This window comes from Bombus terrestris, chromosome 8 (assembly GCF_910591885.1).
Source record: "Bombus terrestris chromosome 8, iyBomTerr1.2, whole genome shotgun sequence".
NCBI lineage: Eukaryota > Metazoa > Arthropoda > Insecta > Hymenoptera > Apidae > Bombus > Bombus terrestris.
In genome coordinates this window covers 3,176,284-3,196,335 of record NC_063276.1, presented here as the reverse complement: position 1 = coordinate 3,196,335, position 20,052 = coordinate 3,176,284, and the positions used below count along the sequence as shown (strand labels likewise).

At 31.9% G+C, this 20,052-nt stretch overlaps 2 protein-coding genes and 1 long non-coding RNA gene across 10 annotated transcripts in view; 2 read left to right on the top strand and 1 right to left on the bottom strand.

Moving 5' to 3' along the window:
- The window catches only part of LOC100651603 (spectrin beta chain, non-erythrocytic 5), a 57,835-nt gene that overhangs the window by 30,954 nt on the left and 6,829 nt on the right, over positions 1–20,052 (bottom strand). For 2 of the 5 annotated variants that reach the window (XM_012311031.3, XM_003397063.4), the window contains exons 1-3: positions 9,915–10,170; positions 4,516–4,766; positions 3,974–4,141 (exon numbers count right to left, since the gene is read on the bottom strand). In XM_012311031.3, coding sequence (XP_012166421.1) covers positions 3,974–4,141; positions 4,516–4,766; positions 9,915–9,951 — 456 coding nt within the window. In that variant the 5' untranslated portion in view covers positions 9,952–10,170. Of the gene's footprint in view, positions 1–3,973; positions 4,142–4,515; positions 4,767–5,421; positions 5,651–9,914; positions 10,171–20,052 lie in introns of those variants that run through there. The other 3 variants (XM_012311032.3, XM_048408204.1, XM_012311033.2) reach the window with 3 other exon arrangements.
- On the top strand, positions 11,190–12,928 carry LOC110119522. The gene is made up of 2 exons (XR_002307993.2): positions 11,190–11,644; positions 12,480–12,928. It is a non-coding gene; the product is annotated as an uncharacterized LOC110119522 (long non-coding RNA).
- LOC100651807 (jerky protein homolog-like) lies at positions 16,810–19,881 on the top strand. 4 transcript variants are annotated; one of them, XM_048408207.1, is made up of 4 exons: positions 16,810–17,459; positions 17,518–17,630; positions 18,024–18,111; positions 18,190–19,880. In XM_048408207.1, exon 4 carries the CDS (start codon positions 18,192–18,194, stop codon positions 18,921–18,923), a length of 732 nt encoding a protein of 243 aa, XP_048264164.1. In that variant the 5' UTR covers positions 16,810–17,459; positions 17,518–17,630; positions 18,024–18,111; positions 18,190–18,191; the 3' UTR covers positions 18,924–19,880. The 4 variants fall into 4 exon arrangements, with proteins under 4 accessions (XP_048264164.1, XP_020719946.1, XP_048264165.1 ...); XM_020864287.2 differs by lacking the exon at positions 16,810–17,459 and having other exon boundaries at positions 17,477–17,630; XM_048408208.1 differs by lacking the exon at positions 16,810–17,459 and having other exon boundaries at positions 17,477–17,630; positions 17,947–18,111.

The window sequence follows — 20,052 nt, the reverse complement described above, 5'->3', positions numbered from 1 at the left end:
CTGAGTTTTCCTCAACCATTCTGTACAACCTACATATCGTTTAAAGGATCCTGAATTTTCATTTTATTTTTGTATTTTTAAAAAATTGTTCGAGTTTAAGGAAAGCATATAAAAATCATCATTAAAAAATAGAAAGAATGACGCTCCTTTGGCTTATTGAGCAAGATGTTAAAATCCAAGAATTCGAAAACTATAGTAGTCAAAACAAATTCATCATAGTTAAAAATAACAATCACGACGTGTTTATGAACTAGCAGTAAATAATACATGTACTTTGTATTCCAAAGGAGAATCTTACAGATTTACGTAGGTGATATGCTGTTGCACGAATTATATATTTGTGGAGATATTTATTATTAGATAAAGAGTTACAAACAATTTTCATATATTCTTCTATTCGCTTATCTTATCACAATACTATTACTGGGGCTACGATAATACAGAATTTTCAAGGAACAAAGCAACAGTATGGGAAATAAGAGAATTTAACCATAAGGTAGATGTATTCTATGTAGCAATGTACAACATGTAAACCGAAAGCTCCAACGTTGATTACGAACAGGTACATAAATTTAATGCTCGCCTAAGATCACGTCCGCATATTTTACACTTTTTATACGCGATTAGCAAGATGCTTTACGTAACGAGGTTGCCGCGAATCGCGTAACATGAGCGGTAATAAACACGCGCGAAACATGTCCTTTCCACGAATAACTTTCCATCCGCGAATTATTCGCTTGATAGATTTATCATTTGATAATAAGAACAAAAGAGATTGCCAACATTTCTGGATTAACGATTCAGACTAAATTTATCTTTTGTGATATTTGTTCTTTCGGAGAATTAAGAAGAATTTTTCGTAATTAATACAATTTTTCATATTTTTTAAATTTCTTCTGATCTTGGACAATTATATTTTAAATATCACAAAAATGTCATTTCTTTGGAAGAAGATGCGTTCCCTAACAGAAATATTCCTCTCTGATGTATAATAATATTATCTAGCTAAACCGCTTACCATAATTCTATTTAGCTAAGCTAGTTACAAATTTATTAATCTATGCCTAATTATTACTTATTAATAAACCCAAACACTCAAACTGAAAATCTGCAATCCCTAGTTTAAATTAATTTCAATCTTAATTTAAAAATGTCCCTAACATTTCTCCAAAGGAAGAAAAATGTCCCTAACATTACTCCAAAGGAAGAAAAATGTCCCTAGCATTTCTGCTAAAAAAACCACAAGTGTTTTTTATTTCTGCTTCTAGACTTAATATACAATATTTTCATCTCGTAAAAAATAGCTATAATGCGTCAGCTTATCAATCAGACGCCCCAAAGTGTACTTGATAAACGACCACGATTGGTTCAACAATGACATATTCGAGTAACAAGTCTCGAATGATAATTTGAAACGATACGTGTAGAGGAATGACAAATGTCGAAATCTGGGGACAACCACACCCAATCGAATTTGGCACGTGAATCAATCACCATAGTCTGTATATATAGTCGCTTGGTTTACCGAGTGATGACGGGCAATATCTCCCACCAGGATCATTGGAAAGGACACGGCTATTTCTGGAAGGTGATCCTCGGCTAATGCAAACACATTCCATAAACGTCCCAACGATTTTTCATCCGGTTTAGAAAGTGAAGGAAAATCGGCTAACGCGACGAATTTCAAACCTGCAAATCGCGAAAGTATTTGACGAAAGTTCCGCATTTGGCAAAACTGACACGTGGAATGTATGCGGAAATGCGGATTTTCTTTTCCTCCAATCGACTCTCTGCTTTTATACGAAACCATTTCTGATTGAATTTCAATGACAATCTTTTATAATTTTCTTCTTACATTTGGACTATAGGGATCCCTAGAATCTTAGGGAGAACCTAGATTCCCTAGATATAATATTGCCTTAATCCTAAAGTATGTGAGAAAACAATCAATTTAAAGAACATTTAAAATATTATATGATTCTTTATAAATTGTTTAAGCATCTAAAATGTTATATTTAATATTGTTTTTATGATAATTTTGATAGAGATAAAGTGATAATAGATTTCTGTTAATTAAAAAGTTCTCTTTAAAAAGTACTAAATATATTGCATAACGATTCTAACATGGTAATTAATTATTATTCTTATCGTCGAAATTGCATAATAATGTTAGTCATGTATAATGTATAGTGCTTGGGTGTACCTCTCACAGTCGATACACCATACCCTATAGAAGTTAGAAAAGACATCCTACGTGAACGCGGAACTTGCGGCGAAGCCCTACAAGTGCAAAGTCCTCGTGAATGGCCTCTATGCTTCGTAGCTTATGACATAATAGTTTTATGTATGCTGCATATGGCGCGACGTAATGTAGTTACGGGATCGTGGGCGCAAGATGCGTCTGAAAGACGTTGCTTCTAAGTATTGTGACTTTTATAATTTATTCTTGTCGTATGACTTGGTAAACCAAAGGAAACCGTTGCAAACTGTTTTGTCTCCCCAGAATTATACATAGAATATTCTACACTTTCGTGATCTCTGTGCTTCCTTTAAAGATTCAAAACCCTAGGTTGTAAATTTCCCTAGATCTTACACTGCTCAAGGATATCAAAGATTCTTAGACCTCATATTTATTAAGGAAACCTAAAATCCTATTATACTTCAAAGTTTTCTAGTTCTTAATCTTCGATCTTCAAAGATCTTGGATTTTTCCAGCAGATACAAATTTCTATATTCCCGAGATCTCAAATTATTCTTTCGAAAGAAGAAACTCGAAGGTTTTTATACTTTATATTATAAACTGAAATCCTATATTTTACGTTCTTCGTTTCTCTAGACATCGAACGCCACACGTGTGCATAGCACATTTATGATTTTGCCCAAGAAAGATGATCACGATCAGAGTCTCCCATTACCGGAAGTAGCAGCCACGCGTCGCTTATCTCACCTTTTCTCTTACGGTTTCACGTGTTCATTCTTCTGATTTTGCAGTGCTCTTAAAATTCGCGAAACTAAATCACTTTTAATTTTCATGTCTGGCATCATTTACACTTAACCGTAATTAGTCAGTTACTTGAATAAAACGGCTGATAGCTCAAGTGTAACGAAACGATCGAGCAAACACGAGTCGGATGCCAGATAATACATATAGCCATTTATTAATGTTCATGGCGAGGAAAAGCCTCGCCGGGAGAAAATTTCAATTTTCACTTACGTAACAGCGCCGCCCCTTACATAATCTCATAATCGAATGTAACGCTGTCGCGAAATAGAGAAGACAATCGTGAAAGCGTGAGAATTATTTCCTACGTCCTCTCTAACGAACAATTAGATACATCGATGTAGTGAACAAAGCTACTAGAATCTATACCTCCGGGAGAAATTTTCTAATCTTACTTAGGAAGATGTCGAATATGATAATTTGTTCGTTTATGAAGATATCTTAAGATTAAGAAGAAGATTTCAAGAGAAATTAACTGTCAAGTCGTTTTTGTTTGATTATGCCAGGAACTGTAAACTTTTAGTGTAAATACAACCGTTGCAAATATTGAAAGATTGATGCAAAAGCTATTAAAGATTAGTAGTGATGACTGTCAATGAAAACGCTCGGTTCTATAATGTTAATTTTAAAGTATAATTTTATGTTCTTCTAGAAAATATGAAACTTTGTATTTCGAGTTTCCATAGATACTATTTTTTAGATTTACCTAAGTTCTTCTAGAATCATTTTCTGAAATTAGAAATATATAGGGATCCCTAGAATCATAAGTATCCCTAGATCCATAGGTATCCCTAGAATCATAGATTTCCCTAGGTATATTTTCTTAGAAAACTTAAAATATTTTTTAAATTCTCACGTGACTATTTGTGGAATAGAAACAAGACGTATATGTATTTAAAATACACTTTTGAAATACATGGAAAGATGAAGTTCATTTGAATAGTATGTGGGAAAACGATTAATTAAATCTACCTTAGTATGAAGAAACGCCAGAGATTTGTTCACGTTCTCGATTTTGTGTACCCGCATACGACCATTGTTAGGTTTAGCCAATCGTTCACCGGAGATGATCTCTAGCAGTTTTAGTAATTTCTTGCCGTCCGCTAGATCCGTGAATAAATCCTCCACTTCCATACGTGCCTGCGAAGTGAAAGTAATCGATTCAACAAGTCTCCGGATTCCTTCCTATATAGATATTCTAGCGACCCTAATATGACGTGTGTCATTCTTATAAATATCTTAGGTATTTGTATAAATATCGTACCATCTACATTTTCTAATTACTTTTCTAGCATTTTTTTTTTCAAATTATTTTAATGTCTTTTACAAGCAATTGATAAATGTTATATTCACACAAAAGTAGACCATTTTTACAAATATCTTTAGTATTGTTATATTTTAATTTTAATTATTTTAATTATTTTTAATTATTTTCGAAAAATTAAAAGATATATTCTCTTAAGAATTATTGTTTCTTTTATAATATCGGAAGTTATAAAGAAAGCAAAATGTACCTTCAACAGAAACGAGTTGATCCATTTAGTGAATGTCTTCTTCTGTATATGCAGACGTTCCTCCTGCAGGGCCTTAATACGGCCCTGCTCAAACCTCAGTGTATCTTCCCTCTGAGTCATTCTCTTCTGTATATCAGTACCACCCCTGAATTTGTCGACTCTGGACGGTGGATAGTTTGGCGTGTAGTCGAAGATGTAACTCCTTGTTTGGGGTGCGGCGCCAAGCCCAACACCGGGCACATACTGCGCCCCTAAAACCAAACATTTCACCAAAATTAGACACGCTTTAAACACAGCACCTTATTTGGAAAGGTTTTAGAAACACTAGTAACGGAAATGGAAATTTCTGTTTTCTTTCAAATCCGATGTTTCGTAGGAATGCTAGGGGAATTTCTAAACAGTTCTATTTTAGTTGCAATATTGGTAAAATATAAATACTTTCCTATAAGTAGAGCACTGAAAATCATAACGGTGTAAAGAGTAAGTCATAAAAATGCGTAATATATTTATTATTATAAAATTTTGCTAAATTTTTCAAATCACGAAACTAGAAATAGAATATTCACAAGCGTGAAGTTATAATTTAGTTAGTTATGGAACTTGTATAATACTCGATAGAATGATTCTATCAAGAATTGAAATACGTGACTAAATTCAAGTTCTCATAATTTGGCTTATATTACGCTATAATTCTCAGTCCACAAGAGAGTATGATACTATTTCTCTCATAAGTAAATAAGAATTTCAATTTTTAATATCAGGCATTACAATAACATTTAACTTAAAAATAGGAAATTATTTTTTTAATACAAATATTACACGTAAAGTACTTTTGTTCCAGATGCTTAACTTTGCACTAACTCTACGATTAAGGATCAAGGGGAACAATGAGTTCCCTTCCTTTACCTCATCGCACAGTAGAAAGGAAGCAGAGTCCTATTAAATCCCAGTTTTTCCATATACACACTAAACATGCAATTCAAGTTCGCGTACACATTTATTCGGTTGTTGTTCGGTCCTTATAAGACGAGAAAAAATTTATGACACATGCCGACGATAGCAACGATAAACCGAGGATAATAATCTCGTCGAGTCACGAACACTGGTAAAAAACAAAACGGTTCTCTCGGGTAAACGTCGTTCGCGCTTACTCTTTATTTACCTTGCACACGTTTCGCCACAATGCTGCCCCCTTTTTTCCCCTAGTAACCAGGCTCGTCCGCCATTGTCCGTGAACGACGCATTAATTTTGCCGGTAGTTTAATTCATGAAAGTCAGTGAACAAGATTTCTTTTGGAAGGGTAAGATTTAAAGCAGAAAATTGAGCATAAAATCAATCATGACTTTTAATTAATGATTCTGACAAGATTTTCAAAGATGTTTGAGTTTAGTTTGATTAAAAAAATATTATATAAAATCGGAAATTTATGTTAAATAGGTGTCAATACTTGTTTTAGGGATCACAAATTCGTTTTTATACTTTTCGATAAAGTTGGGAGGAATTCTTTATTTTGATCGTTAATTTATACGAAAACATGATCGTAAGACGCAAGGGGTATATCAAGTTTTTAAATTCTTTAGTAGATTTATGATCTTTTGATCTTTTCATCTCTTGATCTCTTGATCTCTTTAGACAATTACGTATCATATAATCCTCGATCACGATTCATCCGATAATTTATCAAAGATAAAGGATCATCACACAATAAAACATCGTAAAAATTTAGTAACAAAATTACCTTAGCAAATATGTTATACAAGATAATCCAAAAATAGATAATATAGTTCAAGAATTTTTTTTTAAAAACAAGTACAAGAAGAGTTCTAGAATTTCGTCATATTTACATTTTTTATCTTCAATATCTTTTATCCTTAAGCATTTTTCTCTACACCGCTCGCTATATTATTTGTACTTTTAATGTTGCTTTACTTTTAATGTTCTGACATACATACATTTTCTTCTTATTTCGGATTATTCCTCGTATATATGTGCATGTGTTACAGATTATTAAAGAGAGACAGAACTATAAGTTAGCAAAAAATTCATACATTTTCAAAAACATATACTGTTAACTTGCCAATGTAATCAGTAAGCACATTAAAAAACTGATGACAGTTGTCTGAATGGTACGAAATGAGGCGGATAATAAACTCATAACTCGCTAAAAATGACGGATAAAACGAAAGTTTTTCAAAGACACGAATCATACTTATTACAGTTTAAGGTGTTCAAACTCCAACAGTGTGTTTTATCGTATTGATGTATATCCAATAATCAACTCATATCGCAGAATTATCGTTCAAGAGATTAATCTTTTTAAGTATTTTATATTTTTTCCAAGACGACAAAAACATTATTACACAGAAGAATTCAATAAAATAACCCTGATGACTTTCACTAATGATGGATAATTTTCTATTTCTACGACGATGGAAATGATTCTTTCACTCTCAGGGAAGATACCTTATCGGAACCTGGCGATAGCTCGTGATTGAAATAGTCGAGCACACTGTGGCACAATTCTCCTTTTACTTCGTGTAATTTTATGTTGAATGAATTTTATATAATTTTAATCTAACCCTTAATATTGTTACCAGCTTATAGAACATTTTGATATTTAATAAGATTGTTCAAACACTTCTTTAACGAACTTTTTAAATATTTCTTCTAATCTTTCTGTAGTATTTTTTTAACGCTAAAGTAAGATACGCAAAAACATTCTTTTTAAGTGAGTTAGAGATAAAACAATGGAAATTTATGGATAATAAAACGACGGAATCCAATTTAAAGACGTAGTTTTCCGGCTACTAAAACTTCCATTTATTACTCTATGTGCTACTTCGATTAATAAGTATACTGATCTTCTGTTCCAGATACATATGTATTTGGGCTTTACAATTATCATCTAAAAATTATATAAACTTCCACTACAGCTTATTATCAATAATACTCTAATTTAAAATTATCTCCAATTCGAAAACACAAATTATTCCACCGACAACATATACGAACAAAATTCTAATTTTATTAATTTATTAAATGAATTTTTCTATTTAAACAATTGAGGGGAAATAAGAATTGCAAATGGATTACAAATCGTTAGCACAAACAATTTATTCCGATTAGTTCACCGAACGACGCTTATTTGAATAGTATTTATATCCTTCATTATTGACGCTATGTATCTAAGCAGTGACTGGAGGCATTACAATTAATTGAGCTCATAACTAAATACGTTCGTGCTGTGATCGTTTATGTCTACATATACAACGCGTGTTGTCGTTGAAAAACATATTCGATAAGAGTGTTCATTATGTTAATGCAATGCTATTTTGAAATTGATGTCTGGCAAAAGAAGCTAGTTTTCATTGCAAAATGACTCGCCAATTAACACGAATTCTTCAGTGAAGATATGTTGTTTGTAGATATGTCACACCTGAGAATTCTTGCACTCCTTTTAGATAACGACAATCGAGAAGTTTAAAGTTAAATATTTGAAAAACGATATTTACACGATACATCATCGGAATATATTGTTTTAAAGATAGTAAGGGCAATATAAAATATAAATGATACACATTATGTTTATCATATGATATACAGTATATATTCATCATAACTTCACTAGAATGAGTCACTAGTAAAATCTAACCTCTTAACTTCCATACATCCTGTTAAACAAGCATAATAATTGAAATGTAAACCAAATTTAATCCACTTTGAAACACTTAGAACCTAACCTAAAATACCTATGAAATTAATTAACATCAATGTTACCTTGAAAAATATTTTTGTTTCACAGGATATATAGTTAAAGAAACTTTTTATTCGAATGTGAATGAAATGAAACCTATGTTGTGTCATTTGAAGCTAACTTAAAATCTGTACTTAATTATAGTCGAACAACGTGAATATTGCTATGAAAGATATTCTCCTTTCATAAAATCTAGTAAAGACGAACTTTTCGTTTAAATGTAAATCAAGTTTAACTTACTTTCCTTCGTTGAAACTTAATCTAAAGTATCTACTAATTTAAACTTAAATAATATTTATGTTTGTTTTGAAAAAGTATTTTTTTCTGCAAGAACCTAATTGTAAGGAACTTTTTACTGTTCTAAACAACAAGAGAAAACAACAAAAAATGTAGATATTCAAGAGAAGAAAAATGCGATTATATACGCCAATGAGGAGAAACAGCAACCTCAGTGGTTAGCTCGCGTTCGCACTGAAAAGCGTGCCAATAGATGGCTACGTGCAAACCGAGAGGGCAATGACAAGCAGGTAACATCGTAGATTTGATTAAAATGCTTAAACTCTGTCTCTGTCTGAAGCTGTTCGTCGCTTTTCTAAGCCGTTGGAAACCATGTAACGCGATTGTAACGCACGCGCGTATATACGCTTGCGGATTCTTCGAGCGTAACGTCTGCAAACACAACTACTTGCACACGTTCCTTGTAGTTTTCAGCAAACCTTACTTCTGAACTTGTCCGAAGTAAAATACATATAATGCATGATATTACGATTTTTCTAGGAAATTAGATTAAGAATTGAACGTAATAATTTTTGGAAAAATTGTTCAGTACTTATGCAATAAGTATTTCAGTAACGAAGAGAGATTGAACCAGGGTAACTATGGAAGAACTTAAAATAATTTGTATAGAATCTAGGGATAGACTATAGAATTTTGTGTGTTCCGTAATGTAAGGTTAAAAAGCAGCCATGATGGATTTCACTATAATAGAATTGTACAGAACAAATGTATGTATTTAGAGTTAAAATAGAATGTAACTGGTACAAATATTATTTTTTAGTAGATACATTTGAATACTTTGTCTACTTTTTAAGAAAAACTTTTAATTTCTAATTATAATTTTAAAAATATTTAACCTTTTCCGGCTTGATTCATCTCCAATTCAAACTATAACCAAATCAGTTATTAAATCCTATAAATGCCCTCAAATTACATCAAACAAATCAAGCCTCTATATTTAAAAATAAGCTTAAAAGTTGTTTAAACACAAAAAGACAGCAAATCCCGATAGAAAACACGGGTCGATTAAATCGTACGAGCTTAGCCGACGAACAGCTAAATAGTAAACGATACTCATGGAGCTCTAATTACATGGAATGCGCGGCAGGATTTCGATAGATAATCTATCTGTTAAGATAAACTTGCGTAGATATGGCAGTTTCCAAATCGTTCTTCTACCATGAGAAGACTACCACACCCATAATCACTTTCGATAAAAAGATACAGAGATTTTAACCTATCAACGCCTAATCCTATTCAATGGCCTCTAATCAGAAACTTCGTTAGAAACTCAAATGTGATCCTTTATCCACGTTTTACGATCTATTGATTCACAAATTAAATTACAACTGGTTAAATTCAACGTACCATAATAATAATTGCCTGACACGGTTGTCCCTTTCATTTTTCAATGACCGTTGATCCACTGGTCTGCTTTCATGACTTCTTTCACCAAAGTCAATATCATGAAAAATTGACGAAAATCACGACTCGATATCGAAACGAGGAGACGACGAATGAAGAACGATTGGACGTCTACGAATGGCGACACCGAACTGATTCAGCTGTTAACTCAAGACCACTTTAACTGCCAGGACTCTTATCGCGTATCGCGAACATTTTGTGTCCGTTCTTTTATATAATAACGTTAACAATAAGTATATGAGTATAGAGCAGAATTTTTTTTACAAATGTATGCGACATGATCGACTTATAGTAACAATACGCAAATTTTTATCGTTACTTGTTTTGCAATTGTAAAGTTTCGTGATATATTATCTGTCAAAAGCAAGTGGCCAGATATTATACGTACATATGTTCTTCTGAGCGGGAATGTACCTACCAATGGCGTAGCAATTAAGTTATTGATTGTAATCGAATATATATAAATTTACATATAAAATTAAACTTTATATTAATAATAATAACACCTTTTTTAAATTTGGAAATTGTTAAGTAAAGGTAATTTAGAATTCGTTTGATCGAATGATACTGATGGGTGAAATAGGTAATCTCATTTTAGAAAGAGAAGAAAGAAAGGGAAACGCAAGAGGACAGACAAATTGTACCATTATAGTAACTTCCGTAGAAGCTAAGATTAAAATAGCAAGTAAAATAGAAATAATGTCGATAATAATAGAGTAATACAATTATACTTGAATAAAATATGTTCACGAATTCAAATAAATCATAATTTGCTTGTAGCATGATTAAGCATGCATCGTTTTCAAGTTGATTAGATGATCGTTTGTACATAAACTACGATGCAATTATGCAGTCGAGCACGAACCGTGACGTTTTCATAGGGACGCGGGCTATGTAATGTGTACGTTAGAATGAATTTACATAAATTAAACGTACGTTGTATGACCGTGACAGAAGAGACGATAATTTTTTAAGAAAGTATTAGCGGCTGTAATTCATAACTTTTTAATTCAAACTTCCCTGTGTGAGTTTCTCTGTGGTCTCGGCCGCGAAACAAATTTTTAATAGTTTAAGAATGATCTAAGATTTTAATTCTCCCCAAATATAAACAAATGGTTATTCTCCATGCGATAGAAAAGTATGATTCGATCGAAAATGAGTTACAAAATTGTTTAAAACATTTGTAGCTTTTATAGAGTAAACATCTGCCAAATTAAATTTAATGCTTGCTATACAGCCATTTAAGTCTAGTCGAAGGTCTGATGTCACGAGGTAGAAACACGTACGATAAATAAATTTTTATGGCATTAGCATATCGCCAGCTAGTGATGTAACGTCTTCACACATAAAGAATTATTGGAATGTTCTTCACTGTGACAAGAAATGAGAGATCGTTTCTAAAACTCGATAAATACACTGAAGAGAACGAATTGTTCGATTGTCTAGTTTTAATCATGTGAAATAGCAATAACTTTGAAATATTATCATGAATTTGGTGCTTTTACTGGGTAAATTTTTAATATTATTAGGGAATCTGTCAACATCTACCAACAATGTCAACATGCATTTATGTCTTCGATATCTGTCAACAGCTTTAACGTTGGTCAACATTTAAGCTTGTTAACATCTTTCAACATCATCAGCTTTTAAACATTTGTCAACACGTATTACTAGTAAGTCAACATTTATAGATATTCTTAACTTTTGTCGAGTCCAATCAATATACATACTTTACGGCTATCAACATTTAATAGTATTTTCAAAATTCATAACTTGTATGAAATAAAAATTAATACGTTGAAATAAGTCATTTCATAAAATAGCTTTTCAAATATCGAATATCATCATTACATGGTAAACGCCTTGCCTTGTGTAACTTGTTCTGGCGATTATCTGATAGAAGTGACGATGACGTTATGACTTATAAATCCATGTCACTACTACTTCTTTCTTTTTTTGATAACGCCGATACTCAACATATTTGATAGAGAAAAAAAGAAATACACAGGCATATAAAAATATTTGGAACTTCGTTGATATTATGAAGACCGGTGACGCGACACTAGCGCCACATGGCTGTTAACTATTTATTGGCGCCCACCATTTATTCATCCAATTTTGAATTTCTTTAATTATTCATTGATTCTATCTTTTTACGTTTCAAATATTCAAACTTATTAAATTTTTCCACAAACATAACAAAAATTATATTTCGTTATTTCGTGGCGTGAACGATGCTAGTACATATGATACTTATAGTATATTATTTCATGGAATCATTTATTTATATTCGCTTAATTTCCATTTATTTTCAATTAACCTTCCACACGAGGCATAATAGAAAGTACAACGATATCCAAAATGAACCACCCACTAATTTCCCATACATTGCCGGGATTAATTGTACTTAGAAATTCTAGAAGGAAATTTATAAAAGCTACTAGATTAATCTAGGAGCTTAATTACTTCCTTCTTGATGTTTACAACGTCAATTTTCATTTGCTTTAGATTTCATCGTTCAGTTTCGACTGAAATAGCCAGCGTATAAGCTCGTTTATTCGGACAGCAAATAGGAAGTTCGAGATTCGCCCGGAACCACGCTACATGCACCTCGAAACAGCTACAGAAACACCTCAATGATTTGCAGCAACGTCTATAAATAAGAATCAACGATTTTTCGACATTGGTTCTAGATATAAGATGTATCAAAAAGCAATTTTTCATCTCAAGACTGAAAAAGATAATCGATTATAAATTTTTTATATTACGAAGATTATTTGTACTCCTTCATACGCAATGATTCGTCCATTCTTATAATTTTTATATTGTACCAATCTTGTCCATTTGTCAGTTAAGAAAACATAGACTATCTAGACCAAGAATAATCGAAAACTTTTAAAAGGGCTTTTTAAATAAGTAATTAAACTTTGAATAATTGAAATAACCTTTCAAGCTTCCTTTGATATTTTTATTTATACAAATTTCCCAATTCAACGACTAAAGATAGATTACCGAAGATAAGAATGAATCAGAAGAAAACGAAGAATGAATCGAAGATGAAGCGTTCGACGAACTTGGAAGGTGGTCGATCGCTGCCAGGAAGTACGAAATTGCCCCGGAAATGCGTGGTACGCAACGACGGAGCAGGGAAGACCGTGGCAAAGAAGACCAGGTGAAATCTGAACCGTATTATTATCGAGACTCGTCCTAACTCACCTCGAAAAGACATACCAACACACTATTGACACTGATAACTTAAACCTAGACAAATATTCATCTGATGTATTACACACGCACTTGCAACCAAGAGAGACGAAATATAGAATGTGGCAAGCTGTACCAAGTTCAAACGATATGACGACATGTCTATATTTGGCCACCCACTGACATTACCAACGACAACGATCCGCTCCTGCAACCCTATACTTTTCAATGGCACTTGTTGCTAGCCGTCTACCATTTTGACCGTGAATTTAGTAGTTCAGGATCGTTATGTAGGTTATCTGTTGGAATATTCCAGTATTCAATCTTTTTCTAACTTATTTGTAATGGTATGAATGGAACATGTAAGTTGTTTCCACATTTGAGGTTAGTTGTTTTGAAAAATAAAGTCCCTAGACATTGTATATCTACATCATGTTAGATTGAGAAGTTGCAGGATAATTTTTGTAACTTATTCGTAGTAGTATGAGTGCCATCTATATGTTGTTTTCATTTGAAATCAGTTGTTTCAAAAAATATCTCTGAGCGATCGAATCAGTGTATGTGTTTATCTTATGCTAGATTGATGAGTTGTGTGATGAAATGAGTAATATGAGTATTATTGGAGTTTATAGACAACTCAATGTCATTTCCAAGGATTTAAATACAGTATGAAGCTAGTAATAGCTAGGAATGCAGCATCTTTTCTTCCTTGTGGAGGCATACCATTACAAATATAATTTTTTAAATATTCTATGCTAAATTAAATATAAGTATAACAATTATATGTATGTGATTCTTCTTTTACTATACAGTAATATCTTGTGAAAGAATCGGAGTTCCATAGAGAAAAAATTTAACGAGCAGGAAGTAATATAATCTTTACGATATACCATAAGCGAGCCCTTCATTCACTTGTTCCGTATAACAGTTCCTTACCGGAAGTGTTTCTTTATTAAAGGAAGTAGAACAATGATGTTACTATGTGAATGAACGTAAGACACCAAATACACAATACGTACGAAAATTACAGAGTATTGCTAAAAAGTGTTCTCAGAAGAAACGAATCTCATAATCTCTAACTAAATTCAATGTTTCATCTAATAGGATAATAATTTTTTGAACTCAATGTTGACAGTCTTTTGTAAGTTTCTTTCCGCTCACGTAAGAGACAAACACGTTGTTTGACGTAATTCGATTTTAATTTAAATATGATATCACTTCTTGAAATAACTTTTATGGTTCCAATCTCGTTATATGTTACTACAACTGAGTCATATTTACTGATAAGCCAACAGTTGGGATAAAATGCAATTTAATTACTCTAGTTTGCATAACTGTTTTGAAATTATGTGGCTGGAATTTATTTACATCGTTTACATCATAGCCAATTAGCGAGATCACTAATCTTGATTACAAGACGATCAGTTCTACCCCTATCATTTTTATTTCCGGCAGTTAAAATACAATTATTTCCCAGCTTGCGTTCAAAATACTGACAATTTTCCGCGTAGATTAGAGCAAGCAATAAGAGTGCAGCTGATATTTACATAATTGCGAAATGTTCCATCGCGAACGAGCTGTAATTTATTTAGCCGCTTGGCAGTTCGTTAATCCAGATGACATCACTGGTTTCTCAGAAGTTTACACATGTTGCCGACATTTAATTTCAATTTCACGGCGTCATTACACGCCGCAAGCTCAATAGGAATGCCATCACGATGTCTGACGAAGTGCAATGGAAGATTCTTTCCGGTTTACTTCGCCCCTCTTGCTTGAATCATCGCCAATTGTAATATGTGCACTATACACAATTTTAAAAATCCGAGAACTTGGGAATCCAAAAATTACAAAATTTAAGTACTCAAATATTTGATTATTCAGGGATCTGAAAATTCTAAAATTTGAAAATTCTAAAATTTCAATATTTGAAAATTTGAAAATTCTAAAATTTCAGTATTTGAAAATTTGAAAATTTGAAAATTCTAAAATTTCAGTATTTGAAAATTTGAAAATTTGAAAATTCTAAAATTTCAGTATTTGAAAATTTGAAAATTCTAAAATTTCAATATTTGAAAATTTGAAAATTCTAAATTTCAGTATTTGAAAATTTGAAAATTCTAAAATTTCAATATTTGAAAATTTGAAAATTCTAAAATTTCAGTATTTGAAAATTTGAAAATTTGAAAATTCTAAAATTTCAATATTTGAAAATTTGAAAATTCTAAAATTTCAGTATTTGAAAATTTGAAAATTTGAAAATTTGAAAATTCTAAAATTTCAATATTTGAAAATTTGAAAATTCTAAATTTCAGTATTTGAAAATTTGAAAATTCTAAAATTTCAATATTTGAAAATTTGAAAATTCTAAATTTCAGTATTTGAAAATTTGAAAATTCTAAAATTTCAATATTTGAAAATTTGAAAATTCTAAAATTTCAGTATTTGAAAATTTGAAAATTCTAAAATTTCAATATTTGAAAATTTGAAAATTCTAAAATTTCAGTATTTGAAAATTTGAAAATTCTACAATTTCAGTATTTGGAAATTTGAAAATTCTACAATTTCGGTATTTAAAAATTTGAAAATTCCAACAGTTGCATATCTAGAAACTTGAAAATCTCAAAATTTGGATTCTAAAATTCGGATAATCAGAAATTTGCAAATTCAAACATTTGGGAACTTAAAAATTATTAAATTTAAAAATGTCAGTATTTAAAATTTGAAAATTCTATAATTTGAGTACTTAAAAATTATAAAATTCGTCAATTCGAAGCTGAAATGAACCGCGCTATATTTTTGCAACGTTTGAGACCCTTTTCATGAAAAATTGCACCTCACAGTACAGAGTCATAACGTTTACACAATGACCCATTTGTAACAAACTGTTTGAATTCTTGCTCAGTTAAGAAACAACTACCTCGCTGTTAACCACAGGAAAATACTTATTACGATAATTATGGAAAGAGAATAATAATTTTACATGATCTTCCACACAATGTCATTGACATTTATAATGAAATAAAAGAAAGAGCCATATTACATTTTTAATTCCATAGGTCGAATAAATAACAGCTTATCTTTCGAAAAGTTTGTTCAAGGAACACCCTTAATTGCAAGATGTTAGTGAGTCATTCCGTTTCCTGCGGACGTTAATTGTTAAATTATAACTTTCACGGAACAGATTGGGCAACTTGTTACATTACGTAATTATCTGTGTTCTCGATCTCGAGAGATGAGGAAAAGGATAAACCAATGTTTCACAAATTGTTCGCGCGAATTCTTCATTGGCTGTCTTTAAGATCAAAAGATTGACAAACCCTATCACGAAACTCCATATCCATTAACTAAGACGATTGAATATTTTACTTTATCTCATTTCAGTTTAACAGACCATATTATTTCACCTAACCTGAACTAAATTTCAAAGAAACATTTTAGACAATGTATAACAATTTTTGCTTCACCCGCTATACTAAAACACATATTTTAGCATCTCTGGAAATTTTCCACTTATCCGCTATGTTTCCTACATCCCACGCTGTATACGGTATATTACAACTTGCAGATCGGTCTACCTGTATATTACCGAGAATGTGGCCGAACGGAACGTGTTATTTCATAGAAAATGGGCATACGTGCATCATTTAGTCGAGAACATCACTGTGACTCGCGTTTCTGATCTACGCAACAACGTGGCTTGCGGTCCCTTTTGTAACTATCGCGTAAACTCCCACGTGCCACATTAGGCCACCTTTCATTCTCGAGTTAGAGGCACGAGTTCACTGAAGAATTTACGTCGCCGGTATACGAATACAATGGACTAGAATTATCCAGACGCGTTTCAATATGAATTTCGATGAGCCACCTTATCAAACAGAAGCTGTCGACGCTCCGATATAGAGTGTCTTCCCATTTTATTGATGAAAGGCGACTTAAAGTAGAGTTACTATTTATGTGCGGAGTCTTTTATGTGCAATATCTTTAATATTTTTTATTGAGGAATAAAAGACGTTGCGAGTGAAATGTTTGTAAGTAAACTATGGTATCTTAAATAAAGAGAAATAGAAGGATAGAAGGAGAGATGGAAGGAAGAGGAGAAAAGTGTATTTCATAAGAATCTGCTAAGGTCAGAGGACTCATCAGTTGCACTAACTTAAAAAGCATGTGCCCGTGCCATAGACACCCTGATAAGAATGTTGAGACGTGATACATATTTATAATTATTGATAAATAGAAGAGAAAGTACTAGCGAGAAAGTGTTATACGTCGGCGTAGTACGAAAGTGTAGGTAGCCATCTGGTGGCAGAATTGAGAGTGCCTCTACATGTTCTTTCCTTTCCAGTTGGTTAAATAACGTTTAGAGTGGGAATTCAAATATAACAGTGTTGTAAAAATAATTAAATTTCGTTAAAGTGAAAGTTGTTCAAGTACTAGAAAAGAAAGAGGGAACAGAAAGTGAGTTAAAGTTTTAAAATAACTACTTCATTTGCTTTGATTTTCATTGACACATTCAAGTAGTTGGAACGAGGTTAGATGACATAACCTATAAGTTAGCGGTTTATTAATTAATAAAATAATACAATTTTAACATTTATAGACAATTGTAAGAATATATATATATATAAGGAGAATATATGATCCAATTGTTTAAATATTTGGAATGAATTTATTCCATTTTTTGTTACTCATATAATTTGTTTACTTTTTCATTAATTATTTTAAAACTACGAATACTCTTTAGCGGAAATCACTTGCTAACAAAAATTTTCAGATTTATTAATTTCAATTATAAATTCCTCTTGAAATATAAATTAAAAGCTCATTTCTTCTAATTAATTGTATTCATAGTTGATCCAACAGAGTGATTCTTCAATATATCATAAATATCACACTGCTAGTGTGATTAATCAATATGCTGCAAATAGGAATGCTACAAGTAGGTCAATAGTATTTAAACTTAACAACTGTTTTTATTTGAATTGTGCTGTGTTTTTTTGATATTTGACATTTACAGACATGTCAGGTAAAAGGAAAAAAGTGACTGTAACCATAGCAAAGAAGTTAAAAGCTTTGTACAGGATTGATAAAGGTGAGCCATTGAGAAGTATTGCTATTGATTTAGGAGTAGGAATATCTACTGTTTCTGATTGGAAAAAAAACAGGAAAGAGATAGAAGATTTTTGTGCCAAGATGGTTTCTAGGGATAGCTTAGGCAACAGAGGAACAATTAAAAAAGCAAAGAATGTAACACTAGATGATGCACTGTATATGTGGTATATTCAAGAACTTGAAAATGGTATTCCTATGTCAGGACCTATCCTTAGAAAAAAAGCTCTGAGTCTTAATAAAAAGTTAGGTGGTGATCCTACTTTTACAGCAAGTGTAGGATGGTTAGGAAGATGGAAAGCCCGACATGGTATAAAACTGACCCTCTGTAGTCAAAGTTTACTGGAGGATGCCATAACTAATGGCAACTCAGATCGATTATTATTAGAAGATGATATTGTGAGTGCACGTTTATCCACTCAAGATGAAGATGACATTCAAGACTCCTTTATTGATAGATGTCATCAAGAAGAAACAGATATCAACCACCTAGAAGCAACAACAATGCTAGAAAAATTGATAACTTATTTTGAACAGCAAAATGACACCTTAGAGAATGATTTAATGACTCTACAACATTTACACAATCGTGTATCAAAAAAATATTTGCTGACTCTAAAGCAGGAAACTACTGTTTTGTAAAATAATACTCTCAGTGTATAATTATTGTATATGTCTTTCTATTATACAATTTTTTAGTGTAAATAAATTTTGCAAATATATATTTTTTACTCTTGACCTACTGAGAATTATACATTGAATATTACATTAGTTCTCATGAATGTATTTAGTTCTGACAAGTTTATACATGTTTACTATAGAAGTAATCACTACCTTTTCAAATTTTATATTTATTTTAAAATATGTAGAAAAGATATTTTTATCAGGTAAGTGTCATTTCTTAAACCTTCAATTCAAGGAATTCAATCGCTATCATGTCAATTTCTATGAAAAAATATAAAGAGATTGTATTAAATAATAAAAAGTAAAATAATATAGATCGAAGCTAAGTAACAAAGATTTATATTTGTCCCTAAACCAGTAGCGCTCTCTCGATCATAAAATGGCACGTCAATTAACCCACTTTTTCTCTACTACATTCTTCGCCTGTAATAATAATAAGTAATTGAAAAGAAAGCATAGTTAAATAGTTATTAACTACATCCTATATTCAGCGAACTTAATCACTTTTAGGATAATCGAGCCATTTTCAATCAGTCAATCGATTTGCCTCACCTAGTCCAATTACTTTTTCAATGACTATCTAATCGGCACGATAACTTAAAATAAGACGTTAGGGTGAATATCCTCCTGAATATTTTTTTATCACGCATTCCATCGTATCGTCTAGAGTCTAGATCGAACGTTGAAACCCGAGAATCTCGATGGAATCGCGGCGATTCCAGTTTCTGCTCCGTCGCTCTGATTCGCTCGGCGAATTTCCAAGAAGTCTGCCTATGCCTCTCTAACGGGCCATTGAATTTCAGCAAAATTGCGTTGCGCATACTTCTTGCAGGTGGAAAAGCCCACGATCGACAGAATTCACCGTTAGATTATGAAGATGTTGCAGATTTTTGTATCCTCTTGAGCGGAAACCGAAACGGACCATTACATCACTGCTATGCGAGAAAAATTTCCGTTGTATAAATTGCTTCCTGTAAGAATTTGTATACCTTTTCCTGTCAATATTCTTTGATACTTCTTTTTTCATCTTCTTCTTTTTCTTTTTTCTTTCTTTTAATGGAGGTGTCCTATAATATGTACTGAATCA